The 25,984-nt window shown below is 44.3% G+C and overlaps 1 protein-coding gene and 1 long non-coding RNA gene across 3 annotated transcripts in view; both read left to right on the top strand.

Annotated features, from left to right (window-relative positions):
* Nucleotides 1-25,984, top strand: part of LOC118371510 (epidermal growth factor receptor substrate 15-like 1) — a 73,680-nt gene that overhangs the window by 12,921 nt on the left and 34,775 nt on the right. For both annotated transcript variants that reach the window (XM_052476072.1, XM_052476073.1), the window contains exons 10-19: nucleotides 3,471-3,634; nucleotides 5,181-5,340; nucleotides 10,624-10,709; nucleotides 11,583-11,655; nucleotides 12,571-12,732; nucleotides 13,265-13,462; nucleotides 17,790-17,969; nucleotides 18,548-18,671; nucleotides 20,608-20,741; nucleotides 21,229-21,301. In XM_052476072.1, the coding sequence (XP_052332032.1) occupies nucleotides 3,471-3,634; nucleotides 5,181-5,340; nucleotides 10,624-10,709; nucleotides 11,583-11,655; nucleotides 12,571-12,732; nucleotides 13,265-13,462; nucleotides 17,790-17,969; nucleotides 18,548-18,671; nucleotides 20,608-20,741; nucleotides 21,229-21,301 (1,354 nt within the window). The remainder of the gene's footprint in view (nucleotides 1-3,470; nucleotides 3,635-5,180; nucleotides 5,341-10,623; nucleotides 10,710-11,582; nucleotides 11,656-12,570; nucleotides 12,733-13,264; nucleotides 13,463-17,789; nucleotides 17,970-18,547; nucleotides 18,672-20,607; nucleotides 20,742-21,228; nucleotides 21,302-25,984) is intronic.
* On the top strand, nucleotides 14,954-15,489 carry LOC127910923 (uncharacterized). Its single transcript, XR_008076793.1, has 2 exons — nucleotides 14,954-15,103; nucleotides 15,143-15,489. It is a non-coding gene; the product is annotated as an uncharacterized LOC127910923 (long non-coding RNA).

Raw genomic sequence — 25,984 nt, 5'->3', positions numbered from 1 at the left:
TCTGTCATAAACCCTAACTCTTCACCTACTGGTTCATCTGTCATAAACCCTAACTCTTCACCTACTGGTTCATCTGTCATAAACCCTAACTCTTCACCTACTGGTTCATCTGTCATAAACCCCAACTCTTCACCTACTGGTTCATCTGTCATAAACCCCAACTCTTCACCTATTGGTTCATCTGTCATAAACTCTTCACCCACTGGTTCATCTGTCATAAACCCCAACTCTTCACCTACTGGTTCATCTGTCATAAACCTCAACTCTTCACCTACTGGTTCATCTGTCATAAACCCCAACTCTTCACCCACTGGGATGGTTCATCTGTCATAAACTCTTCACCCACTGGTTCATCTGTCATAAACCTCAACTCTTCACCTACTGGTTCTTCACCTACCTGGTTCATCTGTCATAAACTCTTCACCCACTGGTTCATCTGTCATAAACCCCAACTCTTCACCTACTGGTTCATCTGTCATAAACCCCAACTCTTCACCTATTGGTTCATCTGTCATAAACTCTTCACCTACTGGTTCATCTGTCATAAACCCCAACTCTTCACCCACTGGTTCATCTGTCATAAACCCCAACTCTTCACCCACTGGTTCATCTGTCATAAACCCTAACTCTTCACCTACTGGTTCATCTGTCATAAACCCTAACTCTTCACCTACTGGTTCATCTGTCATAAACCCCAACTCTTCACCTACTGGTTCATCTGTCATAAACCCCAACTCTTCACCTACTGGTTCATCTGTCATAAACTCTTCACCTACTGGTTCATCTGTCATAAACTCTTCACCTACTGGTTCATCTGTCATAAACCCTAACTCTTCACCTACTGGTTCATCTGTCATAAACCCCAACTCTTCACCTACTGGTTCATCTGTCATAAACCCCAACTCTTCACCTACTGGTTCATCTGTCATAAACCCCAACTCTTCACCTACTGGTTCATCTGTCATAAACCCCAACTCTTCACCTACTGGTTCATCTGTCATAAACCCCTCTTCAACTCTTCACCTACTGGGATGGTTCATCTGTCATAAACCCTTCAACTGGTTCTTCACCTTCACTGGTTCATCTGTCATAAACCCCAACTGGTTCATCTCCCCAACCTTCACCCACTGGTTCATCTGTCATAAACCCTAACTCTTCACCCACTGGGATGGTTCAGCTCTCTTCACCCACTGGTTCATCTGTCATAAACCCCAACTCTTCACCCACTGGGATGGTTCATCTGTCATAAACCCTAACTCTTCACCCACTGGTTCATCTGTCATAAACCCTAACTCTTCACCCACTGGGATGGTTCATCTGTCATAAACCCCAACTCTTCACCCACTGGAATGGTTCATCTGTCATAAACCCCAACTCTTCACCCACTGGGATGATTCATCTGTCATAAACCCCAACTCTTCACCCACTGGGATGGTTCATCTGTCATAAACTCTTCACCCACTGGTTCATCTGTCATAAACCCCAACTCTTCACCCACTGGTTCATCTGTCATAAACCCTAACTCTTCACCTACTGGTTCATCTGTCATAAACCCTAACTCTTCACCCACTGGTTCATCTGTCATAAACCCCTCTTCACCCACTGGTTCATCTGTCATAAACCCCAACTCTTCACCTACTGGTTCATCTGTCATAAACCCTAACTCTTCACCCACTGGTTCATCTGTCATAAACCCCAACTCTTCACCTACTGGTTCATCTGTCATAAACCCTAACTCTTCACCCACTGGTTCATCTGTCATAAACCCTAACTAAACCTAGACTTGTTTGGCAACATTCTCTGAATTGTCTTCGATCCCTGAGTGGTTATTTTCTTAGTCATCTGTTTGTAAGGAATTTGTCTGATGATTAAGAGGAACAGGTTTCATTGAAAGGGAAACGATGCCACACCCACAATGTGTAACCTCAGACACAAAAACATGACACTTTTAAGAAGGCATGTGAACAACCATAGGACATAGTGTCCCCGCTTTAAAGCTACACTCCTTAATTTGAGCACATAAGCATACCATCAAAGAGTGTTTAATGCCCATTGATTGACATGAATGCATGATTTCTGAAAAGGCAAGATGTGCACACATACTGTAGTTAGGATTAGGATTCTGTCCAAAGATTGTATCTCCTTTTCTCCGGTCCTGTTTTTCTGTCCTCTCTCCTGTCCTCTCTCCTGTGTGCTAGTCAGCTGAGGTAGTGAACTGGGTTGATAGTTCTGTCCTCTCTCCTGTCCTCTCTCCTGTGTGCTAGCCACCTGCAGTAGTGAACTGGGTTGATAGTCCTGTCCTCTCTCCTGTCCTCTCTCCTGTGTGCTAGCCACCTGCAGTAGTGAACTGGGTTGATAGTCCTGTCCTCTCTCCTGTCCTCTCTCCTGTGTGCTAGCCACCTGCAGTAGTGAACTGGGTTGATAGTTCTGTCCTCTCTCCTGTCCTCTCTCCTGTGTGCTAGTCACCTGCAGTAGTGAACTGGGTTGATAGTCCTGTCCTCTCTCCTGTCCTCTCTCCTGTGTGCTAGCCACCTGCAGTAGTGAACTGGGTTGATAGTCCTGTCCTCTCTCCTGTCCTGTGTGCTAGCTGCAGTAGTGAACTGGGTTGATAGTCCTGTCCTCTCTCCTGTCCTGTGTGCTAGTCACCTGCAGTAGTGAACTGGGTTGATAGTCCTGTCCTCTCTCTGTCCTCTCTCCTGTGTGCTAGCCACCTGCAGTAGTGAACTGGGTTGATAGTCCTGTCCTCTCTCCTGTCCTCTCTCCTGTGTGTGCTAGTCACCTGCAGTAGTGAACTGGGTTGAGTAGTGAACCTGGTAGTGAACTGGGTTGATAGTTCTGTCCTCTCTCCTGTCCTCTCTCCTGTGTGCTAGTCACCTGCAGTAGTGAACTGGGTAGTGAACCTGGTAGTGAACTGATAGTTCTGTCCTCTCTCCTGTCCTCTCCCTGTGTGCTAGCCACCTGCAGTAGTGAACTGGGTTGATAGTCCTGTCCTCTCTCCTGTCCTCTCTCCTGTCCTCTCTCCTGTGTGCTAGCCACCTGCAGTAGTGAACTGGGTTGATAGTCCTGTCCTCTCTCCTGTCCTCTCTCCTGTGTGCTAGCCACCTGCAGTAGTGAACTGGGTTGATAGTCCTGTCCTCTCTCCTGTCCTCTCTCCTGTGTGCTAGTCACCTGCAGTAGTGAACTGGGTTGATAGTTCTGTCCTCTCTCCTGTGTGCTAGCCACCTGCAGTAGTGAACTGGGTTGATAGTCCTGTCCTCTCTCCTGTCCTCTCTCCTGTGTGCTAGTCACCTGCAGTAGTGAACTGGGTTGATAGTCCTGTCCTCTCTCCTGTCCTCTCTCCTGTGTGCTAGCCACCTGCAGTAGTGAACTGGGTTGATAGTCCTGTCCTCTCTCCTGTCCTCTCTCATGTGTGCTAGCCACCTGCGGTATTGCACTGGGTTGATAGTCCTGTCCTCTCTCCTGTGTGCTAGCCACCTGCGGTAGTGAACTGGGTGGTCCCGATGGCAGACAGAGGACGTTATAATGACATCTTCCTGAACACAGACACAGACATGGACGGTCTTGTCACCGGAGGGGAAGTCATGGAGATCTTTATGCTGTCCAACCTTTCTAAGACCATGCTGGCACAGATCTGGTGAGAGACAGAATGGCCTGCACCTTAGACTTACATATTGTTCATTTAACACCTTACAAACACACTGAGTGCACAAAACATTAGGAGCACGTTTGGCTCTTTCCATGACATAAACTGACCAGGTGAATCCAGGTGAAAGCTATGATCCCTTATTAATGAACAGTGGGGAGAACAAGTATTTGATACACTGCTGATTTTGCAGGTTTTCCTACTTACAAAGCATGTAGAGGTCTGTAATTTCTATCATAGGTACACTTCAACTGTGAGAGACAGAATCTAAAACAAAAATCCAGAAAATGACATTGTATGATTTTTAAGTAATTAATTTGCAGGAAACACTGCCGATTTTGCAGGTTTACAAATACTTGTTCTCCCCACTGTATAAACAACAGCTGGGGCACAATAACTAAGGAAGTCTTGAGGTTTTGCTTGCCTGAGGTAGTGTGGTCTACAGCTTATCATGAGATACTCTATCTACCTAGAGAGTTTTAATCTGTATTGTTCGTATCTGTCTACCACCACAGTACCTATGATAAAAAATTACAGACCTCTACATGCTTTGTAAGTAGGAAAACCTGCAAAATCAGCAGTGTATCAAATACTTGTTCTCTCCACTGTATGTTATTAAATCAACTTCAATCAGTGGAGATTAAGGGGAGGATTTATTAAGCCTTGAGACAATTGAGACATGGATTGTGTAGGTGGGCCATTTTAGAGGGTGAATGGACAAGACAACATATTTAAGTGCCTTTGAATGGGGTATGGTAGTAGTATGGTAGTAGTATGGTAGTAGTATGGTAGTAGTATGGTAGTAGTATGGTAGTAGGTACCAGGCGCACTGGTTTGTGTCAAGAACTGCAACGCTGCTGTTTTTCTTTAATGGTCAACAGTTTCCTGTGTGTATCAAGAATGTTCCACCACCTAAAGGACATCCAGCCAACTTGACACAACTGTGGGAAGCATTGGAGTCAACATGGGTCAGCATCCCTGTGTAATGCTTTTGACACCTTGTAGAGTCCATGCCCAGACAAATGAGCCTGTTCTGAGGGCAAGGGGGGCGCAACTCAATGTTAAGAAGGTGTTCTAGATGTTTTGTACACTCGGTGTGTAATAACAGATGTATCTCATCATAAAATGTTTTGGCAAAAACGAGAAACTATTTTCATTGGCCGATCATACAGTGACATATTGGGCATTGTCTTGTTGGACCAGTACAGTACACGGTAACAACATGTTACTTGCAGTGATCGTGATATGTCATTTTCTTTCCTGCTGAATGTGAATGCAATTATGTTAAATTACTCTGGATTAGAATACACAGTACCTGTTAACTTGACTACAATGTAATGAGAGTAGCAAAATTATCTTTTAACTTTCCCCAAATTCCCTGTTTTTTTTGGAAATCCCGGTTGGGACATTGCTGTAATCAAGAAGGAATAAGCACAAAACCTGCATTTCTGCAACCAGAATTTAGGGGAAAAGCAGCAAAATTTAAACAAGTGACAGTAATTTAGCAAACCCTAAATGTAATGTATTTTGTTCCTAGGGGTCTGGCTGACACCAAGCAGACAGGAAAGCTGTCCAGAGAGCAGTTCTCTTTGGCCATGTGGCTGATCCACCAGAAAGTCATCACCGGATTGGACCCTCCCCAGACCCTCTCCCCCGAAATGATACCCCCCTCTGAGAGGACCACCACCTCTGTTCTTGTAAGTCACTCCCTCACCCCTAGTTCCTCACCTTCTCCCCCTCCCCAGACCCTCTCCCCCGAAATGATACCCCCCTCTGAGAGGACCACCACCTCTGTTCTTGTAAGTCACTCCCTCACCCCTAGTTCCTCACCTTCTCCCCCTCCCCAGACCCTCTCCCCCGAAATGATACCCCCCTCTGAGAGGACCACCACCTCTGTTCTTGTAAGTCACTCCCTCACCCCTAGTTCCTCACCATCTCCCCCTCCCCAGACCCTCTCCCCCGAAATGATACCCCCCTCTGAGAGGACCACCACCTCTGTTCTTGTAAGTCACTCCCTCACCCCTAGTTCCTCACCATTCTCCCCTCCCCAGACCCTCTCCCCCGAAATGATACCCCCCTCTGAGAGGACCACCACCTCTGTTCTTGTAAGTCACTCCCTCACCCCTAGTTCCTCACCTTCTCCCCCTCCCCAGACCCTCTCCCCCGAAATGATACCCCCCTCTGAGAGGACCACCACCTCTGTTCTTGTAAGTCACTCCCTCATCCCTAGTTCCTCACCTCTCCCCCTCCCCAGACCCTCTCCCCCGAAATGATACCCCCCTCTGAGAGGACCACCACCTCTGTTCTTGTAAGTCACTCCCTCACCCCTAGTTCCTCACCTTCTCCCCCTCCTTGTACCCTCTCCCCGAAATGATACCCCCCCTCTGAGAGGACTGCCACTGCCCTCCTGTTGATACTTCTACCCTTCCTCACCAACCCCTAGTTCCTCTCCTCTCCACTTTCATGTCTTCATCCCTCTCTCTGCACCCTCTCCCATCTCCCCAGCGCCTCCTATCTTTAGCTTTACTGTACTGCATTTCAAACTCTCTGTCTTGTAAGTCACTCCTCACTGTCTGGTGTTGTGTCGTGTTACTGTCTCCCCCTCCCCAGACCCTCTCCCCCGTGTCGTGATACTGTCTGGTGTTGTCTGTTCTTGTAAGTCACTGTGTTGTGTCACTGTCTGGTTCCTCACCTTACTGTCTGGTGTTGTGTCCCTCTGTCTGGTGTGGTGTCCCCCTGTGTGGTGTCTGCCACTGTCTGGTGTTGTGTGATACTGTCTGGTATTGTGTCTCACTGTCTGGTGTGGTGTCTGTTACTGTCTGGTCCTGTTACTGTCTGGTTTCATGTCGTCTTACTGTCTGGTGTGGTGTCATGTTACTGTCCATTGTGTCGTGTTACTGTCTGCCTGGTGTCTTTACTGTCTGGTGTGTGTTACTGTCTGGTGTTGTCAAACTGTCTGGTGTTGTGTACTGTTACTGTCTGGTGTGGTGTCGTGTTACTGTCTGGTGTTGTGTCGGTGTGTACTGTCTGGTGTTGTGTCGTGTTACTGTCTGGTGTTGTGTTACTGTCTGGTGTGTGTTACTGTCTGGTGTTGTGTCGTGTTACTGTCTGGTGTTGTGTCGTGTTACTGTCTGGTGTGGTGTCATGTTACTGTCTGGTGTTGTGTCGTGTTACTGTCTGGTGTGGTGTCATGTTACTGTCTGGTGTTGTGTCGTGTTACTGTCTGGTGTTGTGTCATGTTACTGTGTGGTATTGTGTCGTGTTACTGTGGTGTGGTGTCGTGTTACTGTCTGGTGTGGTGTCATGTTACTGTCTGGTGTTGTGTCGTGTTACTGTCTGGTGTGGTGTCGTGTTACTGTCTGGTATTGTGTCGTGTTACTGTCTGGTGTGGTGTCGTGTTACTGTCTGGTGTGGTGTCGTGTTACTGTCTGGTGTGGTGTCGTGTTACTGTCTGGTATTGTGTCGTGTTACTGTCTGGTGTGGTGTCGTGTTACTGTCTGGTATTGTGTCGTGTTACTGTCTGGTGTGGTGTCGTGTTACTGTCTGGTGTGGTGTCGTGTTACTGTGTTGTGTTACTGTGTTGTGTTACTGTCTGGTGTTGTGTTACTGTCTGGTGTTGTGTTACTGTGTTGTGTTACTGTCTGGTGTTGTGTCTTGTTACTGTGTTGTGTTACTGTCTGGTGTTGTGTTACTGTCTGGTGTTGTGTTGCGTTACTGTCTGGTGTTGTGTTGCGTTACTGTCTGGTGTTGTGTCTTGTTACTGTGTTGTGTTACTGTCTGGTGTTGTGTCTTGTTACTGTGTTGTGTTACTGTCTGGTGTTGTGTTGTGTTACTGTCTGGTGTTGTGTTACTGTCTGGTGTTGTGTTGTGTTACTGTCTGGTGTTGTGTTACTGTCTGGTGTTGTGTTACTGTCGTGGTGTTTTACTGTCCTTTGTGTCACAGTGTAAAGCACAATATTTGTACAGATGTATTTCCTGTGGTGTGTCATGACCTATTGTTTATGTATTACCAATGCCAAGGAAGGGATGAATGCATTCTAGTATTTCCAGCCTCACCTCAGAATGTTACTGTTTTCAAGGCAAACACTGCCACCTTCTGGTGGTCTAGAGTGATAACACCACTGTCTGATCCAGTTCACTGTGGAATCTTTCTCTTTCTCTCTCTCAGTTCAAAGGGCTTTATTGGCATGGGAAACATGTTTACATTGCCAAAGCAAATGGAATAGACAAACAAGGGAAACATTAGTGAACATTACACTCACAAAAGTTTATAGATGTTTCAAATGTTATATTATTGGCTATGTACAGTGTTGTAACAATGTGCAAGTAGTTGGAAATAAATAATCGGATAAATATAGGTTTTATTTGCAATGTTTGTGCTCCACTTTTTGACCCTTTTCTCATGGCAACGGCCCACAAATCACACAACTGTGATTTCACACTGCGGTATGTAGCCTAACAGATATGGGAATTTATCAATGTTTGATTTGTTTTCGTATTCTTTGTGGATCTGTGTGATCTGTGAAAAATATGTCTCTCTAATGTGGTCATACATTTGGCAGGTGGTTAGGAAGTGTAGCTCAGTTTCCACCTCATTTTGTGGGCAGTCTGCACATTGCCTGTCTTCTCTTGAGAGCCAGGTCTGCCTATGGTGGCCTTTCTCAATAGCAATACTATGCTCACGGAGTCTGTGCATGGTCAAGATTTTTCTTAATTTTGGGTCAGTCACAGTGGTCAGGTATTCTGCCACTGTATACTCTCTGTTTAGGGCCAAATAGCATTCTAGTTTTGCTCTGTTTTTTGGTTGATTTCTTTCCAGTGTGTCAAGCAATTATCTTTTCGCTTTCTCATAATTTGGTTGGATCTAATTGTGTTTCTGTCCTCGGGCTCTGTGGGGTCTGTTTGTGTTTGTGAACAGAGCCCCAGAACCAGCAGGCTGAGGGGACTCTTCTATAGGTTGAGCTCTCTGTAGGTGATGGCTTTGTGGTGGAATGTGTGGGCATCGCTTCCTTTTTAGGTGGTTGTAGAATTTAGCAGTTATTTTCTGGATGTTGATAACTAGTGGCTATAGTCCTCATTCTGCTATGCCTGGATTGTTCAGGATTTTGCATTGTACACAAAGTATATTTTTGCGGAATTCTGCATGCAGAACCTCAATTGGGTGTTTGCCCCATTTTGTGACTTCTTGGTTGGTGAGTGGACCCCAGACCTCACAACCATAGGTTCGATAACTGATTGAATTATTTTAGCCAGATCCTAATTGTGATGTTTTATGTTCATTTTGATGGCGTAGAAGGCCCTTCTTGCCTTGTCTCTTAGATCGTTCACAGCTTTGTGGAAGTTACCTTTGGTGTTGATGTTTAGGCCTAGGTAGGAATAATTCTTTGTGTGCTCTAGGGCAACAGTGTCTAGATATAATTTGTATTTGTTGTCTTGGCTACTGGACCTATTTTGGAATACCATTGTGTTGGTCTTACTGAGATTTACTGTCAGGGCCCAGGTCTGACAGAATATGTGCAGAAGATCTAGGTGCTGCTGTAGGCCCTCCTTGGTTGGGGACAGAAGCACCAGATCATCTGCAAACAGTAGATATTTGACATTAGATTCTAGTAGGGTGAGGCCGGGTGCTGCAGACTGTTGTAGTGCCCTCGCCAATTCATTCATCATTCATCATATGTTGAAGAGTGTGGGGCTCAAGCTGCATCCCTGTCTCACCCCATGGCCCTGAGAAAATAGATCTATGTTTAATTGCCCATTTTAACTGCACATTTGTTATTTGTGTACATTGATTTAATAATGTTATATGCTTTCCCTCCCAACACCGCTTTCCATCAATTTTTATAGCAGACCCTCATGCCAAATTTTGAAATCAACAAAGCGCGATAAGACTTGTTGGGGTGTGTAGGATGAATACGTGCTTTAGAAGCCAATTTGTCATTTGCTCAGGAAGTTGTTTTTACTGAGTAAATGTTGCATTTTTCTGAGGTTACGACTGACGCCTATTCCACTGTAATTATTGCGGTCAAAATTGTCTCCACTTTTGTGGATTGGGGTGATCAAATCAGTCAATGTTGTTGAGGAGTTTAAGAATAGCCCATTTGAATTTGTGGTCTGTATATTTGATAATTTCATTGAGGATACCATCAACACCACAGGCCGTTTTAGGTTGTAGGGTTTGATCCTTTACTTCATCCAATGTAATTAGAGAATCCAGTGGGTTCTGTTCTTTAGTAGCTGATTCTAAGTTTACTAAATGATCACTTTTTCTTAGGTTTTTACATTCAACATCAAACCATTTCTCATTGATGTTAGTTGTCTTAGGTTTTCTGCCTGAATTTAAATATGATATGTTAGCTGATAGGTAAAATATATTGTTCAGGCTTCCTACTGCTAAGTTTACACCTTCGCTATTGCAGGAAAACATTTTGTCCAGGAAGTTGTCTAGAAGGGAGTAGATTTTGTTGTTGGCCAGGTTTGGTAGGTTTCTACAATACCCTCCGTCTATCCTTATCATTCCTTAATAGCATGCAGCTTGTTCGGCTTCGATGCTTCGTGGTTGATTATTGCTCCGTTCAAGTAGATTGTGATTTTGCTGTGATCTGATAGGGTTGTCAGTGGGCTGACTGTGAACGAGAGACCCTGGGTTGAGGTCAGGGATAAAGTAGTCTACAGTACTACTGCCAAGAGATGCTATAGGTGTACCTACCGTAGGAGTCCCCTCGAAGCCTACCGTTGCCTATGTATTACATACCCAGCATGCGACAGAGCTCCTTCCTGTGTTAACGTTGTGGTGATGCAGCAGTAGTGAGATCCTCTCTCTCCCTCAGAGCAGAAACTCTCTGACCTACTCTTCTTCTTCTTCTCTCCTCTGTTTCTCCACACCCCACTCTCTACCCCATTTTTACCTTTCCTTCTCTTATCGCTCTTCTGTCACCCTGTTCATCCCTCCCCTCTCTTCCTCATCCTCTGCCCCCCCCCAGGACAGCAGCAGTTCTACAGAGTCAGCTGACCTGACAGGCATCAAAGAGCTGGATGACATCAGTCAGGAAATCGCCCAGCTGCAGAGGTGAGCCCCTCCTAGAACACTGAGCCCAGAACACTGAGCTCAGAACACTAAGCCTAGAACTTTAAGCCTAGAACTTTAAGCCTAGGACTTTAAGCCTAGAACACTGAGCCCAGAACACTAACCCTAGAACTTTAAGCCTAGAACTCTAAGCCTAGAACTCTAAGCCTAGAACTCTAAGCCTAGAACTCTAAGCCTAGAACTCTACGCTTAGAACTCTAACCCTAGAACTTTAAGCCTAGAACTTTAAGCCTAGAACTCTAAGCCTAGAACTCTAAGCCTAGAACTCTAAGCCTAGAACTCTAAGCCTAGAACTCTAAGCCTAGAACTCTAACCCTAGATCACTAACCCTAACCTCTATTGCTCGACTGGAGGACATCTTGTTTGAAATTTCTTTTAACAGCCAGGGGGAGATCTTCTTCGTTGGATTAAATCTACTTTGATTGTCTGTTGTTCACAGAAATGTGTTGTGTACAGAATCCTTGCCCAATGACTGAAGCACAGCCAAGGAGATGAGGATAGGAAGCTATGTTTTCCCTACTGATCCTCGTGCCTTGTGGGTTTCCCTGATGTGTGTTCTGTAAACCGTGTCCTCTTCATACTGCCTCTTCAGCACTCTTATCTTTTACAGCACTCTTACCTTTTTACACTCAGGTAACCTGGTGACACAAAGGCCTTGTTTCTGTGTCTAGCATTGGCTAGGGCAGTGTTTCTCGATCCATACCTCGCAGATCCCCCAGACACTGCACAGTCAACTAGCACTTGGGGGAGGTAATAACGTACAATTTGACATGGTCTCCTTCTCACCTACCTGTGTGTGTGTGTGTGTGTGTGTGTGTGTGTGTGTGTGTGTGTGTGTGTGTGTGTGTGTTGCAGAGAGAAGTATACTCTGGAGCAGGACATCAGGGACAAAGAGGAAGCCATCAGACAGAAGAACAAGGAAATTCAGGTGAGACCCACAGGGAGTCAGGGACCCATTTTATGGATGAATCGTTCTTAATGGGTCTAATCCACGGGAAGGGAACTCTCATCCTGAAGTGTCTCATGGACTCCACATCTTGTTCAATCACAACTACTCAAAACAGATTGGATGAAAATATATGACTCCACCCCCCCTCAAACCTAAACTTCCAATTATTTTTGGGATGGAGGTGAGGAGAGAGAGAGAGGATGCAAGGAATCAAGGAAAGACAAATGGAGAAAGCGCCTATATCTCTATTGCTGAGGTCTGCGCTGGTCTCCTTCCCTTCCACCATTTCCTCAGGAGATGCAGGGGGACCTGGGGAGCGGTGGTCTGGTCTGATTACTGTATGTATTTTAACAGGAGATGCAGGGGGACCAGGGGAGCGGTGGTCTGGTCTGATTACTGTATGTATTTTAACAGGAGATGCAGGGGGACCAGGGGAGCGGTGGTCTGGTCTGATTACTGTATGTATTTTAACAGGAGATGCAGGGGGGCCTGGGGAGCGGTGGTCTGGTCTGATTACTGTATGTATTTTAACAGGAGATGCAGGGGGACCTGGGGAGCGGTGGTCTGGTCTGATTACTGTATGTATTTTAACAGGAGATGCAGGGGGGCCAGGGGAGCGGTGGTCTGGTCTGATTACTGTATGTATTTTAACAGGAGATGCAGGGGGACCAGGGGAGCGGTGGTCTGGTCTGATTACTGTATGTATTTTAACAGGAGATGCAGGGGGACCAGGGGAGCGGTGGTCTGGTCTGATTACTCCATGTATTTTAACAGGAGATGCAGGGGGACCAGGGGAGCGGTGGTCTGGTCTGATTACTCCATGTATTTTAACAGGAGATGCAGGGGGACCAGGGGAGCGGTGGTCTGGTCTGATTACTGTATGTATTTTAACAGGAGATGCTGGAGGACCTGGACCAGGAGAGCGGTGGTCTGCAGGACCTGGAGGCCCAGAAGCAGGATGCTCAGCAGCAGCTGGAGGAGATGGACCAGCAGAGGAACAAGCTGGAGGGCATGCTAAAAGACGTTCACCTGAAGTGTCAGGATCAGTCCACCCTGGTCAGTCAGCAACACACATAAGATTATGGTCTAGACAGGAAAAACTCTGTCCCCAGTTAGGGCTGTGACGGCCATAGAATTTTGGATGCTGGTTATTGGTCAACCAAATGATCGCGATCACCGTTATAACCGTTTCGACTAGCCAATTATTCATTTGTTGTACCAGTTATTTATTCTCCTCTCCTCCACTCCTGACTGCATGTGCTGCTTCTGCAGGGAGCGGGGTGTTGCCTAGGCATCCAAAGACTCATTTGCTACAACACCGTGCTTGTTTCAGCAAGGAGTAACAAAGTTAAGGACGTTGTAGCGTCCATGTTACAGCAGAAACAGACTCAACTGTCCCATCTTCAGTCAGCTGTTTGTTCAATGGGGATCTTCATTGGTTACCCCGGTTATATGGTATATGTGCCACCCCTAACCCCAGTTTATAGAGGCTTATCTGAATGTCCGAAACAATTGTCCCCATTTACAGGCCGTCACTAGCGCTTATCACATCTTATTTACATAGGATTCCTCTTCTCCCTCCGTCCAGATCTCATCCTTACAGACCCAGATCCACAGTCAGGAGTCTGACCTGCAGAGTCAGGAGACTGAGCTGAGTCGTACCAAGTCTGACCTGAACAAACTGCAGTTGGAGGAGAAGCAGCTAGAGCAGAACCTACTGACCGGACGCATGCAGTTAGACTCCATCATCAAGTCACTCAAGGCCACCCAGGATGAGATTAACCAGGTACGTGGATAGAGAGATGCTATAGCTCATTATCATAGACAAATGTCGTATATAAATGAACATGGTGTCACGTTTGGAGTAGAATGTAACTTTTGAATGGCCATCCGGAAAATAGAAATGTTCCCTGTTTAATAACTAAATGGAAATGTTCCCCATTTTGCTTCTACCTCTCCGATGCTTTCAGATCTAGCGTGTGGTTCTTAAACTTTTGTAGCTCAAGAACCAAATGAGAACTTGACCGTCCTCCCTTGACCCAAATCGTCCTACAAACGACCCCAATTTAGAAGAAATTGTGTGTGATTTCTAGATGTATTCTCATAACTGACTACCCACCTCTCACATGCCCAGGGCCCACTTTGGGTCCCCGCCCGTGGTTTAAGAAACCCTGGACTTAGAGGGCACGGGCTAGGGGTTGTTTCTGGATGGGACTCTCACAAAAACAGACAGTGTTATTTTTGTAGACTGACAACCCATTGTCCCCGCAGGATTTTATTAATAACGTTTTAAATGTAGGGTTGTGTCGGCCATTACATTTTGGCAGCCGGTAATTGTTAAGCAAATAACTGTCGGTCTCACGGTAATTGACCATTAATTAACATTAACACGTTAAGTATCTCCTGTCTTCCACACATAGCCTACAAGCCACTGATGCAGACCTTTCAAACATGTATATTAAAAAATAAATAAATAAAAAAGTTGAGAAATCCATGATTTATTTTAGACATATCCAAAGAAACATGATATGAAGAAAATGTAGTCTATTTCAGAAGAACATGCTCTGAGTTGTCCCTTATCTGGCTGTGCCATATGGCCGTGGGCTACACCAGGTGCTTTTAACAGACAATAGTTGCTTAGAATTCCATGGCATTATTTTATAGAATGAAGAATACAATTGAACAAAGCTGAATAAAATAGAATTCAAATGATTTCCGAGGGAGTGAACACGTGTTGAGCAGTTAACAAAGAAACAGGAACTCCTATATGCTTAGTTGAGCTGTTTATGCCATGTTAGTTGTGATACAAACGTTGGGCTATATGTCTTGATGTTTATTACATTCTAATGCTGCGTAATGCGACTTAAATGATGACTTGAAAAAAGTTTCACGAAAGGCATGATCTCTGCTTTGTTTTGTTTTTGCGCAGGCTGTACACACTTCATCAGTCTCTCATTCACAATTTGACAAGCACTTGATAATGGCTCCAATTTCCCGTTGGCATCCCGCTTGTGTTGCCGTAAGGCCCCCTGAAAAAACCCATGCCTTTTGTGGCCAGTGGTTGTTGTGCTCTTGGGCTGAATATGAATAATTATTATTCCCTTCTCAAATCCAATCAAAGTTTATTTGTCACGTGCGCTGAATACAACAGGTGTAGGTAGACCTTACAGTGAAATGCTGAATACAACAGGTGTAGGTAGACCTTACAGTGAAATGCTGAATACAACAGGTGTAGTAGACCTTACAGTGAAATGCTGAATATACAACAGGTGTAGGTAGACCTTACAGTGAAATGCTGAATATACAACAGGTGTAGGTAGACCTTACAGTGAAATGCTGAATACAACAGGCATAGATAGACCTTACAGTGAAATGCTGAATGCAACAGGCATAGATAGACCTTACAGTGAAATGCTGAATGCAACAGGTGTAGATAGACCTTACAGTGAAATGCTGAATACAACAGGCATAGATAGACCTTACAGTGAAATGCTGAATACAACAGGTGTAGGTAGACCTTACAGTGAAATGCTGAATACAACAGGTGTAGGTAGACCTTACAGTGAAATGCTGAATACAACAGGTGTAGGTAGACCTTACAGTGAAATGCTTACTTACAGGCTCTAACCAATAGTGCAAAAAAGGTATTAGGTGAACAATAGGTAAGTAAAGAAATAAAAACAACAGTAAACAGACAGGCTATATACAGTGGCGAGGCTATAAAAGTAGTGAGGCTATAAAAGTAGTGAGGCTATAAAAGTAGTGAGGCTATAAAAGTAGTGAGGCTATAAAAGTAGTGAGGCTATATAAGTAGCGAGGCTATATAAGTAACGAGGCTATAAAAGTAGCGAGGCTATAAAAGTAGTGAGGCTATAAGAGTAGTGAGGCTATACACAGTGGCGAGGCTATATAAGTAGCGAGGCTACATGCATACACCGGTTAGTCAGGCTGATTGAGGTAGTATGTAGATATGGTTAAAGTGACTATGCATATATGATGAACAGAGAGTAGCAGTAGCATAAAAGAGGGGGTGGAGGGTGGTGGGACACAATGCAGATAGTCCAGGTAGCCATTTGATTACCTGTTTAGGAGTCTTATGGCTTGGGAGTAAAAACTGTTGAGAAGCCTTTTTGTCCTAGACTTGGCACTCCGGTACCGCTTGACATGTGGTAGTAGAGAGAACAGTCTATGACTGGGGTGGCTGGGGTCTTTGACAATTATTTGGGCCTTCCTCTGACACCGCCTGGTGTAGAGGTCCTGGATGGCAGGCAGCTTAGCCCCAGTGATGCACTGGGCCGTACGCACTTCCCTCTGTAATGCCTTGTGGTCGGAGGCCGAGCAGTTGCCGTACCAGGCAGTGATTCAACCAGTCAGGATGCTCTCAATGGTGCAGCTGTCAAACTTTTTGAGGATCTCAGGTGCTCCGAACCACCTCTCACTCGCATGGCTCTCTCAGACATCTCAATTCTTATTAGCCAATGTCCGCCACGTGATCCGGTCCTTCTCACAGGCATCTCCGCTCTGAAGTAGGCTACAAGTTAAGAAAGACACACATCAGGGACGCAACTGCGCGCGTTCTTCTTATCGTATTCCGAGGCACATGTTGAACTGTCTACATTTACCTTTTGTCAGCCAACAAGATGAGTAGGCCTAACGACCAGCAAAAGCAGCAGCCTATGTTCATCTACTATCCCCCATAGTACAAAAGTTGACATTTTCTATTGGTCAACTCGTCCTTCTGTGTGAGAAATAAATAATTCAAACATAGTCTGGGACATTTGTGGGATGCGATAGATCTCAAATTAATACAACCACTAGCGTCAACAAAACACATTTCTACGCAATGAGGCTGACTCAACCGATCAGAACGTTCAGCTATCAGGCTATTTATTCACGTTGTTTATTTAAGGGGCGTCAGGTGGTCTAGTGGTTAAGAGCGTTTGGGCCAGTAACTGAAAGGTCGCTGGTTCGAATCCCCGAGACAACTTAGGTGGAAATGTGCCGATGTGCTCTTGAGCAAAGCACTTGACCCTAATTGCTCCTGTAATTCGCTCTGGAAACGAGCATCTGCTAAATGACTAAAATGTTCCAAACTGCAATCAATTAGTGTGAAAACACCTTCCTCGAGTGACCGCAAAATGCAATTTATGCTTTATTATAAAGGTGCTATTTTATGGTGTAAATGATACTCCTCTAATCTTGAAACTCACACGCTGGTAATGTATACCAGTCTACACCGGTTGTAAAGCGGATTAATAATGGGCTTCATTTTAAGAAGTTATTTGGACAATTTAGCTGTGATACAAACCTTATCAAAACATATAGGCCTATGGGCTAGCTTACATGAGGTATGCCACTATGATTTTAAATAGTTGCAAAAAAAATTACAAAGGCATCCGCTATTCACAAATGATAATACACCATTCACAAGTGATAGGTGACAGTATTAGCCTATTAGACTATTCTTAATTTAATCTTGTTTAAATAATATATGTGTGAAATTCATTTTGATTTAGAATGGACCATTATCATGCACTTGTCTCATAACAGGGGGATTATACATGTCATCTATGTACTTAAATAGCGAATGTAAGACGCCTTTCCAGTGGTTTATATTCATGCCAGCTAGGTAGGCTATACTTCTGTTGTAAAGTGAAGCAATGTGATTAATATTAGCAGAGATGATAGATAAATATAGTAGGCCTAGCCTATAGAAAAATGATGGGATCCTCCTCTTTTTATTAGAGGCCATCACTCGGTTTTCTCCCATAATTGCGTAGCCAATATAAATGTTGTGCAACATGAGCTCATGGGCTCTCATGAAGTGCTTGATTTAGATGTTCCGTTACATTTGTATTGATGTCAGTGATGACAGGGACAATAGAGTGCTGAGTACCAGGCAGTTAGCAATTTTGGTGGGTTTCTAATAACTATCAGCAGCATCAAGCCTTGTTACTGTGACTAAACGGTCACATGGAGTTGAACTGCGGTCATGACTCGTGACTGGCGGTGTGGCGGTAATACGTTCACCGCAACAGCCCTACATACTTAATCTCTTTTACTAGAACTACCGGTGTTACTGGAGACTCACTGACATCCCTTTATCCCTTTAGGCTCGTAGTAAGCTTTCTCAGATCCAGGACAGTCAACAGGAGGTGACTAAGACTATAGAGCAATACAACAACGCTCTGAACGGTACCCACAGCCAGACTCATGCTGGCAGCATGACCAACCTGGCAGACATGAGCGAAGTAGGATTCTCAGAGAGGGAGAACGGAGAATTTGGCGCCAGGGTGAGTAGTGTTGTCATGATACCAGGGTCGGGTTCATTAGGCATCAAATGGAATAAAACTGATTTGAAATGGGGAGTGACTACCTGAATAAGAAATGCTTATTTTTGTTTTCCGTTGCAAAACATTTAGCTAAGTAGTGGCTTAATAAAGACGACCAAAGACTGGAAAGAGCTTGCCTATACTTTAATATACACTGAGAGTACAAAACATTAATAATCTATCTGGCTTTTTCCATGACACTTCAATCAGGGGAGGAGACGGGTTAAAGAAGGATTTTTAAGCAACTCAATATTGGGAAGGTGTTCTTAATGTTTTCTACGCTCAGTGTATTTTATATACCCAGCTATTCATGTGGAGCTCTCACTGTGTTTGGTGTGACCTCACTTCCTGTGGCTCACACCTGACAGACTTGATAACTTTTTATTCAATGTTCATTATGTTAGAGATTACAAGAAGAAGCGTCTGCGTTCAGTTCCGCTTGGTAAAGTGTTGTTGTCCCAACGTTGGGCAATCCAGTTGATTTGAATGGAAGTGGAAAAGATTTTGAGGTTGAGCAATCTGAATATTTTGTCCCCCAGAATCAGGAGGACTCTTTCAAATCGAGGATAGCCATGTTCAGCAGCAACAAATCAACACCAGAACCCCTTCCTGCAGCAGACCCCTTCCAGACAGAGGACCCCTTCAAATCAGACCCCTTCAAAGGTAACTTTATAAATATATTATACCAAATGAATGTTTATGCAAAATATTGTTGGAACAATTCTGGAATGATTGTAATTCCATGGCCCAGGACTGTATGTTCCAGAGGCTATGAGGTTCTATTCCTTTAGAGAAAAGTGTGTGGTCATAAGCACATGTGCTTGGCTAATGAAGTATACCTGAACAGAACAGAAAGGCCTCCATGTGCTTGGCTTATCAAATCAAATCAAATTTATTTATATAGCCCTTCGTACATCAGCTGATATCTCAAAGTGCTGTACAGAAACCCATCCTAAAACCCCAAACAGCAAGCAATGCAGGTGTAGAAGCACGGTGGCTAGGAAAAACTCCCTAGAAAGGCCGAAACCTAGGAAGAAACCTAGAGAGGAACCAGGCTATGTGGGGTGGCCAGTCCTCTTCTGGCTGTGCCGGGTGGAGATTATAACAGAACATGGCCAAGATGTTCAAATGTTCATAAATGACCAGCATGGTCCAATAATAACAAGGCAGAACAGTTGAAACTGGAGCAGCAGCACGGCCAGGTGGACTGGGGACAGCAAGGAGTCATCATGTCAGGTAGTCCTGAGGCATGGTCCCAGGTCCTCCGAGAGAGAGAAAGAAAGAGAGAATTAGAGAGAGCACACTTAAATTCACACAGGACACCGAATAGGACAGGAGAAGTACTCCAGATATAACAAACTGACCCTAGCCCCCCGACACATAAACTACTGCAGCATAAATACTGGAGGCTGAGACAGGAGGGGTCAGGAGACACTGTGGCCCCATCCGAGGACAGCCCCGGACAGGGCCAAACAGGAAGGATATAAGCCCACCCACTTTGACAAAGCACAGCCCCCACACCACTAGAGGGATATCTTCAACCACCAACTTACCATCCTGAGACAAGGCTGTGTATAGCCCACAAAGATCTCTGCCACGGCACAACCTAAGGGGGGGGCGCCAACCCAGACAGGATGACCACATCAGTGACTCAACCCACTCAGGTGACGCACCCCTCCCAGGGACGGTATGAGAGAGACCCAGTAAGCCAGTGACTCAGCCCCTGTAATAGGGTTAGAGGCAGAGAATCCCAGTGGAAAGAGGGGAACCGGCCAGGCAGAGACAGCAAGGGCGGTTCGTTGCTCCAGAGCCTTTCCGTTCACCTTCCCACTCCTGGGCCAGACTACACTCAATCATATGACCCACTGAAGAGATGAGTCTTCAGTAAAGACTTAAAGGTTGAGACCGAGTTTGCGTCTCTGACATGGGTAGGCAGACCGTTCCATAAAAATTGAGCTCTATAGGAGAAAGCCCTGCCTCCAGCTGTTTGCTTAGAAATTCAAGGGACAATTAGGAGGCCTGCGTTTTGTGACCGTAGCGTACGTGTAGGTATCATGAAGTATACCTGAACAGAACAGAAAGGCCTCCACGTGCTTGGCTAATGAAGTACACCTGAACAGAACAGAAAGGCCTCCACGTGCTTGGCTAATGAAGTATACCTGAACAGAACAGAAAGGCCTCCACGTGCTTGGCTAATGAAGTACACCTGAACAGAACAGAAAGGCCTCCACGTGCTTGGCTAATGAAGTATACCTGAACAGAACAGAAAGGCCTCCACGTGCTTGGCTAATGAAGTACACCTGAACAGAACAGAAAGGCCTCCACGTGCTTGGCTAATGAAGTATACCTGAACAGAACAGAAAGGCCTCCACGTGCTTGGCTAATGAAGTACACCTGAACAGAACAGAAAGGCCTCCACGTGCTTGGCTAATGAAGTATACCTGAACAGAACAGAAAGGCCTCCACGTGCTTGGCTAATGAAGTACACCTGAACAGAACAGAAAGGCCTCCATGTGGTATATGCTCCATATTAACACCGTTAATGACAAATGTTTCCATCCACAAGGATCTTCGTCACATTTTGTCTCAATCCGCTCAGATCCATTTGAAGCCGAGGATCCCTTCAAAGAGAGTGATCCATTCAAGGGTGCTTCCTCAGACTTCTTCAAGAAAACGACCGATGTGTTTGCCTCAGCAGATCCCTTCAGTAGAAAACCTACTCCCCCCATCAAGGTAATTAATACATGTTATTATTTAATATATTATTTTCTATGGTAATTTATTTACAGTATGTCATATTTGAATACATTTATATTGAATTATAAGCTGGGTGGGTCGAGCCCTGAATGCTGATTGGCTGACAAACGTGGTATATCAGACCGTATACCACGGGTATGATAAAACGTATATCACGGGTATTTTTACTGTTCTAATTATGTTGGTAAACAGTTTATAATAGCAATAAGGCACCTCGGGGGTTTGTGGTATATGAACACTATACCACGGCTAAGGCCTGTATCCAGGCACTCCGCGTTGCGTCGTGACTAAGATCAGCCCTTAGCTGTGGTATATTGGCTTTATTGCTTACATTATATTGTGTGTAATTTTGTTCATATTTATTGAATATATTGGTATTGAAATTACATCCTGTATTTAGTTGAATGAAAGTATCTGGATGGAGTTGATCTTAGTGGTGTTTCTCTTCCTGTCTCTGTCTCAGCCTGGTGGCAGTCTGTCGGGTAGCAGGAATCTCTTAACCTCCCACAGCCCCCGGCCCAGCCCCAAGCCTACAGGTACCTCACCTCTGCAATACACAACCTCTTTTACACACTCTCACTCTCACTCACACTCTCACTCTCACTCTCACTCACTCACTCACTCACTCACTCACTCACTCACTTTTGTATCTACATTTGAATGACTGTTTTTAGTCAGTGTAGTTACACTCCAGATACTTCCGCTGCAAGTGACATTTAGAGTAAAAAACAACAACAAAGACGAGAGAAAACGTTTTCTGACTTCTCAGCATCCTATCAGTTATGAAGATAATGTTCTGTGTCTTTCAAAAAGCAGCGGCTATCAAAATATTTGTTTTCTGCTATGTCAGAGAACATTTACAACCAGGTCATTAAGTACCCTGAATTTCACAAGATTTAGAAGCAGAAAAGGATAATCAATCTCCTATCTGTATATCACTGAGATACATCTATCTGTATATCGTTAAGATACATCTATCTGTATATCGTTAAGATACATCTATCTGTATATCGTTAAGATACATCTATCTGTATATCACTGAGATACATCTATCTGTATATCACTGAGATACATCTATCTGTATATCACTGAGATACATCTATCTGTATATCACTGAGATACATCTATCTGTATATCACTGAGATACATCTATCTGTATATCACTGAGATACATCTATCTGTATATCGCTGAGATACATCTATCTGTATATCGCTGAGATACATCTATCTGTATATCACTGAGATACATCTATCTGTATATCGCTGAGATACATCTATCTGTATATCGCTGAGATACATCTATCTGTATGTATATCGCTGAGATACATCTATCTGTATGTATATCACTGGGATACATCTATCTGTATGTATATCACTGGGATACATCTATCTGTATGTATATCACCGGGATACATCTATTTGTATATCACTGAGATACATCTATCTGTATATCACTGAGATACATCTATCTGTATATCGCTGAGATACATCTATCTGTATATCGCTGAGATACATCTATCTGTATATCACTGAGATACATCTATTTGTATATCACTGAGATACATCTATCTGTATATCACTGAGATACATCTATCTGTATATCGCTGAGATACATCTATCTGTATATCGTTAAGATACATCTATCTGTATATCGTTAAGATACATCTATCTGTATATCACTGAGATACATCTATCTGTATATCACTGAGATACATCTATCTGTATATCACTGAGATACATCTATCTGTATATCACTGAGATACATCTATCTGTATATCACTGAGATACATCTATCTGTATATCACTGAGATACATCTATCTGTATATCACCGAGATACATCTATCTGTATGTATATCGCCGGGATACATCTATCTGTATGTATATCGCCGAGATACATCTATCTGTATGTACATCGCCGAGATACATCTATCTGTATGTACATCGCCGAGATACATCTATCTGTATGTACATCGCCGAGATACATCTATCTGTATATCACCGAGATACATCTATCTGTATGTATATCGCCGGGATACATCTATCTGTATGTATATCGCCGAGATACATCTATCTGTATGTACATCGCCGAGATACATCTATCTGTATGTACATCGCCGAGATACATCTATCTGTATGTACATCGCCGAGATACATCTATCTGTATGTACATCGCCGAGATACATCTATCTGTATGTACATCGCCGAGATACATCTATCTGTATGTACATCGCCGAGATACATCTATCTGTATGTACATCGCCGAGATACATCTATCTGTATGTACATCGCCGAGATACATCTATCTGTATGTACATCGCCGAGATACATCTATCTGTATGTACATCGCCGAGATACATCTATCTGTATGTACATCGCCGAGATACATCTATCTGTATGTACATCGCCGAGATACATCTATCTGTATGTACATCGCCGAGATACATCTATCTGTATGTACATCGCCGAGATACATCTATCTGTATGTCGTTAAGAGAAAAGGAAAGTTGTGATAGACTTCTGAATAAAAGCCCTCATTCACTGCTGCCCAGGTGACGTGTTCCTGCACATTTAGACTTTATTTCTGGGCATTAGTTTGTGGAATACAACTTAAAACTCACTGTAACTTCATATTTTCCTGTGGCGGAGGTCTATATTTAGTAGGCTACCTACGCATTTAACTGCTGGCCAACTAAAAATAACCTTGGAAAAACAGGAGTTGCAGTGTAGGCCAAACATAACAGAAAATGTGTGTCTGTGTGTGTTTTTGTCTGAAAACGAACACCAGAACACTCACACCCCTGCTTTAACCAGTTCAGCTCTTCAATACCCCACCCCCCCCTCTCCTCCTCCCCCCTCCTCCTCCTCCTCTCCTCCTCCCCTCCCTCCTCCCCTCCTCCTCCTCCCCTCCTCCCCTCCCCCCTCTCCTCCTCCCCTCTTCTCCTCCCCTCCTCCTCCTCCTCCCCCTCCCCCCTCATCCCCCTCTCCCCTCTCCTCCCCTCCTCCTCCTCCTCCACTCCCTCGCCCCTCCTCCTCCCCCCTCTCCTCCTCCCCCTCTCCTCCTCCCCCCCCCCTCTCTCCTCCTCCCCTCCTCTTCCCCCTCCCCCTCTCCTCCTCCCCTCCTCTCCTCCTCCTCCTCCTCCTCCTCCCCCCTCTCATCCTCTCCTCCTCCCCTCCTCTCCTCCTCCCCTCCTCTCATCTTCTCCTCCCCCCCTCTCCTCCTCCCCTGTTCATTCCATTCATCCTCCGCTATTGAACTGCGAGCCTCTATGCCTCAGTCACTGAGAGAGGAGGAAGTTGTTTTAAGTTTGGGCTGACACTCCTACGCACCAGTGAAACGACACCCCTCCACAGGAATAAGGGACACACTGTGGGGGAAACTATGCCACGAGAAGGAAAACACTGTGTAACACACGTCATACTGCCCCTTTATCGTCACACACATTCTCAAGTCACAACAGAGTCGTTTCATGCCATTTCAGACGCCATGACACCCACCATCTCAGAATATTCAGAAATTGTTTCTGTAGTCAGAATCAGGTACGATTGGCATTCCTAAAACATTATTTTGTTGTAATTTAATTTGATTTCTGACATTAAGCAAATTTATTGCACCTAAATTGGCTATTAACATTTATAGGATTCGGATAATATTCAATAAATATAGAACCCAAAATCTGATTTGGACCAAACTTCTTCCCACCAATGAATCAGACATTAGAAATCTCCAAGAGATGGTCAAAAACCACCCACCGAACCCCCCACACCCCTCGCCAATCCCACCCCATCAACCAGTATACAGTATCAGTTCTCTATGTTTGACAAGTAGTATGAAGCTGATGCTTGGAGTATTGCTTCTTCATAATATGTGTTTTTTTCCCACTGTTCAGAGAAATTAGTCATTTATGTTGCTTGCGTTATTTACCATAAAGTAGTGTGAAAGTACCAGGTTTTGGCCGCTAAATGCCACTGTTCCTGATATACCGCCACACTCTTATCAATTTTGCTGGTCTCTTGTGTTTATTAAATAGATCACAACGTTTCCTAAGCAATTTTGGGTAGAAAACGAATAGATTTGGCTCATGATGAAAATAGATTGTGTGGTCATCCTCACAATTCAAGCCACTCCTTCATGAAGCAATTCAGTTTGACCTTATTTTACGCTTAATCAGTGGAAACGACCGCCTTTGTGTGTGTTTTATTCCCTTCCAGAAAGGTCTGGATTTGCTACTGTTGTGGTCTTCAATGGTAAAAGTCTCAAACACGCTGTTTAGTGTTTTTCAATTGTTATGGTATTGGGTTGGGTTGGGTTTAATTATAAATGTCACTCATCTTAATACATAGAGGCTTTTCCTGAGAATCTTATTGAAAAACACAAGACTGTCATGCAATTTATTATTTTATTAGGGTTGTCACCAGGTTCACATGGAATACATTACATAGTATAGAGAAGCAATACTCCAAGCCACAGCTTCATAGAGAACTGATACTGTATACTGGTTGTTGGGTTGGGATTTGCATAGGATGTGGTTGGTCCGTGGGTTCCTTTTGACCAAAAAAATGGGATTCCTCACGTCTTCCTCATTGGTAGGACAAAGTTTGGTCCATCTCGGATGTTGGGTACTATATTGTTCGAATATTATCTGAATCCTGTAAATTTAAAATTGCCAATTTGGGTGCAGTTAATTAAATTAATTTCTCAGAGATCAAATTACAGAATTGTATAAATGTGTGCAAATGTATTAAAAAAAATTAAACAGAAATACCTTATTTACATAAGTGTTCAGATCCTTTGCTATGAGAACCGAAATTGATCTCAGGTGCATCCTGTTTCCATTGATCGTCTTTGATGTTCCTACAACTTGATTGGAGTCCTCCTATGGTAAATTCAATTAATTAGACATGATTTGGAAAGGCACACACCTGTCTATATAAAGTCCCACAATTGACAGTGCATGTCAGAACAAAAACCAAGCCATGAGGTCGAAGGAATTTTCCGTAGAGCTCCGAGACAGGATTCTGTCGAGGCACAGATATGGGGAAGGGTACCAACAAATTTCTGCTGCATTGAAGGTCCCCAAGAACACATTGGCTTTCATCAATCTTAGAGCTTGCCGCCCGGCCAAACTGAGCAATCAGAGGAGAAGGGCCTCAGTCTTGGTCAGGGAGATGACCACTCCTCAGTAAAAGGCACATGACAGCTCGCTTGGAGTTTATTATT

The sequence above is a fragment of the Oncorhynchus keta genome, chromosome 23 (genome assembly GCF_023373465.1).
Source record: "Oncorhynchus keta strain PuntledgeMale-10-30-2019 chromosome 23, Oket_V2, whole genome shotgun sequence".
Taxonomy (NCBI): domain Eukaryota; kingdom Metazoa; phylum Chordata; class Actinopteri; order Salmoniformes; family Salmonidae; genus Oncorhynchus; species Oncorhynchus keta.
This window is presented reverse-complemented; position numbering and strand designations above follow the sequence as displayed.